This window comes from Triticum dicoccoides, chromosome 1A, assembly GCF_002162155.2.
Source record: "Triticum dicoccoides isolate Atlit2015 ecotype Zavitan chromosome 1A, WEW_v2.0, whole genome shotgun sequence".
Lineage (NCBI taxonomy): Eukaryota > Viridiplantae > Streptophyta > Magnoliopsida > Poales > Poaceae > Triticum > Triticum dicoccoides.
Window position 1 is genome coordinate 4,827,974 of NC_041380.1, and position 6,349 is coordinate 4,834,322.

The 6,349-nt window shown below is 41.2% G+C and overlaps 1 protein-coding gene across 4 annotated transcripts in view; it reads right to left on the minus strand.

The window, feature by feature from the left end:
• Nucleotides 1-463, minus strand: part of LOC119357224 (gamma-gliadin-like) — a 1,348-nt gene extending 885 nt beyond the window's left edge. The window contains exon 1 of one of the 4 annotated variants that reach the window (XM_037625352.1): nt 88-463. In XM_037625352.1, coding sequence (XP_037481249.1) covers nt 88-398 — 311 coding nt within the window. In that variant the 5' untranslated portion in view covers nt 399-463. The other 3 variants (XM_037624468.1, XM_037624900.1, XM_037625831.1) reach the window with 3 other exon arrangements.
• Between the last annotated feature and the right edge of the window lie 5,886 nt (nt 464-6,349).

The following is a 6,349-nucleotide window of genomic DNA, read 5'->3' on the forward strand; positions in this document are numbered from 1 at the left end:
TGTTGCGGTTGCAGGGGGAATGGTTGTTGGGGTTGCTGGGGAATTATTTGTTCTGGTTGCTGGGGGAATGGTAGTTGGGGCTGGGGAAATGGTTGTTGGGGTTGCTGGGGGAATGGCTGTTGTGGTTGCAGAGGGAACGATTGTTGGGTCTGGGAAAATGGTTGTTGTGATTGCTGGGAAAATTGTTGTTGGGGTGTGGGAAATGGTTGTTGCGATGGATATGGTTGCTGTGATGGATATGGTTGTTGTGGATATGGCTGCTGTAGAAATGGTTGTTGTTGATGGGAAAATGATTGTTGAGGTGATTGTAATTCTTTGTTGCTAGGGTTTAGCTGCCTAGCGGCAGTGGCGATGTTCATCGCCATGGCAAGGAGGACAAAGATGAGGAAGGTCTTCATGTTGGATTTGTGGTTACTACTTCTTGCTTGCTTTTGATGCTTGTGGTCTAGGTGTGTGAAGTTTGGATGATGGAATGTGGTCTTGGTGGTGCATGTGTATTTATAGTTTTCATGGCATAGCTTGCTTTCTTCTTTCCACTCGCTTTTTGAAAAAGTGCATCAATGCTTATCCAACTAATCATTTGGTTTGTTGTGTTTGGTGCAACTACTTACTAGCAAGATTTTGGATTTTCATGATAGTTGCTTTTTGTTGAAATCATCTGGTTGTAAGGAATGTTGGATAATGACCAATGACTCATTTTCTTCACTTTACACTGCAAACATTGATCTAGATTATATCCTTTTTTGAAATTTAGTTTGTGAAGCTCTACATGTTGTTAGGCTTATCTATATTGGCATAGCTTGAGTGGAATTAAGTTTGTAAGCTTGTGAGCGTCATTATGATGGATCACACTATTAATGTGATGATTGTTCTACAAATTATCTTTCCAAAACTAATTTTATGTTTTTTCCCAATATGATTCTAAGACGGATAACCAGACATGACTCATCAAATAACAAGATAAACCGAGTAGCAAATTGGGGTTATAAGTTATAACATGGACTTTTCTCTAAGATACACTATCTTGTCTTGCATGCTCTGTGGATTTGAAAAGCATCTACTAATTTATATGCAATTGAAACAAAAGTAGACCAGAAAGATAAGCAATGAAATGAGAATACTATTATGTGAAGCTCTACATGTTTGGCAAGCAGTAAGATACTGGATACATCTATATCTTCAATCCTGACAATTTTTCTCATCCCTATCAACTCTTTATTGACTGCCTTTACTGTAGTCATCCCTTAAATAAAAATCACTTAAAGATAAGTTTGGGAGCTAGTACCAGCATCTATCATGTACAAGATAAAAAAATAAGGCACATATAGTAGTCTATTGACTATATTTAATTTCTTGTGATGTGAAAGCATGTGTATTATAAGTTGGTTAAATATAAAGTTGTCCTTCATACCAGTAGGGAAAGAATATGCAGTATAAAGATTAGAGCATTGGATTAATATGCTATTAAATGCTACAGGATAATCGATAGTTCAAGTTAAGAACAACAATAGCATTCCAACTTTTGTCTTGTGCAAGTTAAGAACATGCTAACAAAGTAACCTAAGCAAATAAGTGCAACACCTTCACCTATAAGGAAATTTTGAAACTACACAAAATGACCTATTGTAAAGAAGGAAAAAATCTAAAGGTGAATGAAAAGCATGTTAAGTACATTCAGGATTCGGTTATGCCTTCATGGATAACCTTTTAGATGGTGACTTGTCAACCTTGATGTGTGTCGGCATGGAACGAGGACAAGAATACATCGTTACGTCGTACTTTGGGAATTTCATCAAACTGGTTGTGTGCGGGAACAAATATTTGTCGCCTCCCTGCTCAAATCTCTCTTCATGTCACTAAATCCGACACTCCACCTACCAAAATCAGCTGCAAGCCAGGGACAATCAACAGGTTTCTCCGCCCGTAGCATCTATCACCAAAAGAAGTTCAGACTATAGTCTTGTAGTTCAAAATTTTGTAATAACAAGCACTACTAGGTTGCTTTTGTTTGTACGTCTTCATTATGTACAACCCATGGAACTTAAAATGCATGGGTCATTCTTCGGTATATACAATCAATGCAACCAAACATGCATTGGGCTTTTCTTTGTACATCTTCAGGTTCTACAACCAATGCAACAAAAAATCCATTGGGAAGTCTTCCATTCTAGTCGGGCACCAATAGTTAAACGAGGAGCTAAACAGTGTTGGAGTCTAAAACTACATACAATCATGAAGCAGAGAGATGCGACTTGGAAGTTGTGCTCCTGTGAGCTCGTATTTTTGAAGAAAAAAAGTAATATTTCTATTTTGAAGTGGGAAAAAGTCCTAAAAAGGGATGTTTTGTGGGTTATAACTTACTATTTTTTAGTCCTGGGCTGCAGGAAGGTCATCAAAAATCAATGTGTTTTCCCATTCATGCATGTTTCTTGGGTTATAGGTCACGCTTTTGGTGTCCTAGGGAGATCACTTCCCCAGTTGGGAACATTAGGTGATGATTTTTAGCAAAACTCATTGTTTTAGCCTAACTAGTTTCGAGGATTGGTGGACGAGATTATCATGGAACAAAGTGACAACCTTCCTTTTCTTCATGCCTAATATAAACTTAGCAGTCAGCTAAAAGTAACTAGCGATATCACAAAATGTTTTTTTTTGTCAAAAGTAGATACTACTTCAGGATTCAACTTGGTTAGTTCAATCACAGACATGTTAAGAGCAGGATTTACAACTAATTGCATAGGGAACATCTCCTTTTATCGCCCACTATCTGTCTGTGCACTTTGTTTTTCCCGTAGCAACACACAAATCACTTTGTTAGTACCAATAATGTGCTCCAACTCTACACATTAATCATCTTGAATTCTTCTACTGATGTCGAACAATGTTATATCTTGAATTCTTCTAACGAGTTCAGATTATACTACATGGGCAATTTATCTGGTCCCTGAGATGCACGGTCGATGAACAATCGCTTCGTCTTATGACGAGGGATTGTTTTTGCCTAAGAAACCAATACATGTAACTTCGACGCCAGATTAATAATTGGTAAAACCCAAATAAATTAGATCACGAGCTAAACCATTTAATTTTGTATGCATTTAAACTTTTGATACATATGAGCTTGTTAAGATGTTCGCATAAACACCATGGTGATTTGAAGCAAGACAAAGTAAACTTGAACCGCTTGAGCCACTGACTTAATAAGAACCTCCTTTCCTGTGGCAGAGATCGTTTTTAATACATCCACTCACTTTGGTTCTCTTGTGAAATCTAGATTCCTTCGCCAAGGCTATTGCTCCAGTATTGTCACAAAAGATTTTTATTGGACCCGATGCACTAGGTATGACACCTAGATCGGATATGAACTCCTTCATCCCGACTCCTTCATTTGCTGCTTCTGAAGCAGCTATGTACTCCTCTTCACATGTAGATCCCTCCACGACGCTTTGCTTGAAACTGCACCAACTGATAGCTCCACCATTCAATATAAATACATATCCGGTTTGTGACTTAGAGTCATCCGGATCAGTGTCAAAGCTTGCATCAACGTAACCATTTACGACGAGCTCTTTGTCACCTCCATAAATGAGAAACATATCCTTAGTCCTTTTCGGGTATTTCAAGATGTTCTTGACCGTTGTCCTATGATCCACTCCTGGATTACTTTGGTACCTCCCTGCTAAACTGATAGCAAGGCACACATCAGGTCTGGTACATAGCATTGCATACATGATAGAACCTATTGCTGAAGCATAGGCAATGACTTTCATTTTCTCTCTATCTTCTGCATTGGTCGGGCATTGAGTCTAACTCCACTTCACACCTTGTAACACAGGCAAGAACCCTTTCTTTGCTTGATCCATTTTGAACTTCTTCAAAACTTTATCAAGGTATGTGCTTTTTGAAAGTCTAATTAATCGTCTTGACCTATCTTTATAGATCTTGATGCCCAATATATAAGCAGCTTCACCAAGGTCTTTCATTGAAAAATTCTTATTCAAGTATCCTTTTATGCTATCTAGAAATTTCGTATCATTTTCGATCAACAATATGTCATCCACATATAATATCAGAAATGCTACAAAGCTCCCACTCACTTTATAAAGGCTTATCCAAAAGTCTGTATAAAACCATATGCTTTGATCACACTATCAAAGTGTATATTCCAACTCCGAGAGGCTTGCACCAGTCCATAAATGGATCACTGGGGCTTGCACACTTTGTTAACACCTTTTGGATCGACAAAACCTTCTGATTGCATCATATACAACTCTTCTTTAAGATATCCATTAAGAAATGTAGTTTTGACATCCATTTGCCAAATTTCATAATCATAAAATGCGGCAATTGCTAACATGATTTGGACAGACTTAAGCATCGCTACGGGTGAGAAGGTCTCATCATAGTCAACTCCTTGAACTTGTCGAAAACCTTTCGCAACAAGTCGAGCTTTGTAGACAGTAACATTACCATCATCGTCAGTCTTCTTCTTGAAGATCCATTTATTCTCTATGGCTTGCCGATCAAAGGGAAAGTCAACCAAAGTCCACACTTTGTTCTCATACATGGATCCCATCTCAGATTTCATGGCCTCAAGCCATTTCGAGGAATCTGGGCTCATCATTGCTTCCTCATAGTTTGTAGGTTCGTCATGGTTGAGTAACATGACCTCCATAACAGGATTACCGTACCACTCTTGTTGGGAATATGACTACCAGGTATGACCCGCCCAGGAGGGGCCGAATCAATCCTAATGGCGGGTTACTAAAAGAAGCTCAGTGAATATACAAGGCGATAGTTTATTATAAGACTTGTGGTAGGCCCAAGCCCAAAGGCGGCTTAAGGCCCATAATTGTAAACCGCCATGTATAAGAAAGACTTGTAAAGAAAGGCATGTAAGAGAAGTCACCGAGCCGGGCACGCTATATGAGCCGGTCGGGACTCTGTAGGCCGCCAGGCATCAACCCGTGTATATAAGGGGACGACCCGGTGGCGGCTTAGGGCAAGTAACATCAAATCGAGAGCCAGGCATAGCGTATTTGCAACCTGGTCATCGAAACCTAGCAATACCACATTAACTGGACTAGGCTTTACCTTCACCGTAAGGGGCCGAACTAGTATAAACCTTTCGTGTCCTTTGTCCCGATTAACCCCTTTAAGCTTCCTAGTTGCGATGGCTCCACGACTAAGTCCTTTCAGTAGGACATCTACCGTGACAATTCCACGACAGTTGGCGCCCACCGTGGGGCCATCGCACGGTGGATTTGAGTTCTTGAAGGGCAGCTTCGAAGGGCTCAAGGGATACGCTGTGGGCCGGATGACCAAAAGTCGTCACAGCAAGCTCTACATCGACGACGCAGGCTGGGGCCCCAAGGCTGGCTCAATCGAGTACAGGTACCGGGTCCCCTTCGGTGGAATCCACGTCTTCATCGGCCGGATCGGCGAGCCGGGACCTGAGCCGGACATCTGCACCGACCTCATCGAGATGGCTCAGCGAGTGAGACCTGCCCGGGCTCAACCTGCCGTGAGGCGTGCCTTCGTGGGTTGCATCCATGGAGGGGAATTTTCTGAAGGATCGATGGACGATGGTGAGATAGTCGTTTGCTCTGGCAGTGAGTCGTCCACAGGCGAGACAGATTCTTTGTATCAGCTACAAGATGGCGGGCTTGGGGGCTGTTCCGATGGCAGCAGTATTCCGGACCCCTCTGAGCCGCCGAATCAAGCCGGAGTCTTCATGGCTGGTGTTGGAAATATGCCCTAGAGGCAATAATAAAAGCATTATTATTATATTTCCTTGTTCATGATAATTGTCTTTTATTCATGCTATAATTGTGTCATCCGGAAATCGTAATACATGTGTGAATAATAGACACCAACATGTCCCTAGTAAGCCTCTAGTTGACTAGCTCGTTGATCAACAGATAGTCATGGTTTCCTGACTATGGACATTGGATGTCATTGATAACGAGATCACATCATTAGGAGAATAATGTGATGGACAAGACCCAATCCTAAACATAGCACAAGATCGTATAGTTCGTTTGCTAGAGCTTTCCAATGTCAAGTATCTTTTCCTTAGACCATGAGATCGTGTAACTCCCGGATACCGTAGGAGTACTTTGGGTATACCAAACGTCACAACGTAACTGGGTGACTATAAAGGTATACTACGGGTATCTCCGAAAGTGTCTGTTGGGTTGACACGGGTCAAGAATGGGATTTGTCACTCCGTATGACGGAGAGGTATCACTGGGCCCACTCGGTAATGCGTCATCATTATGATCTCAAAGTGACCAAGTGTCTGGTCACGGGATCATGCATTACGGTACGAGTAAAGTGACTTGCCAGT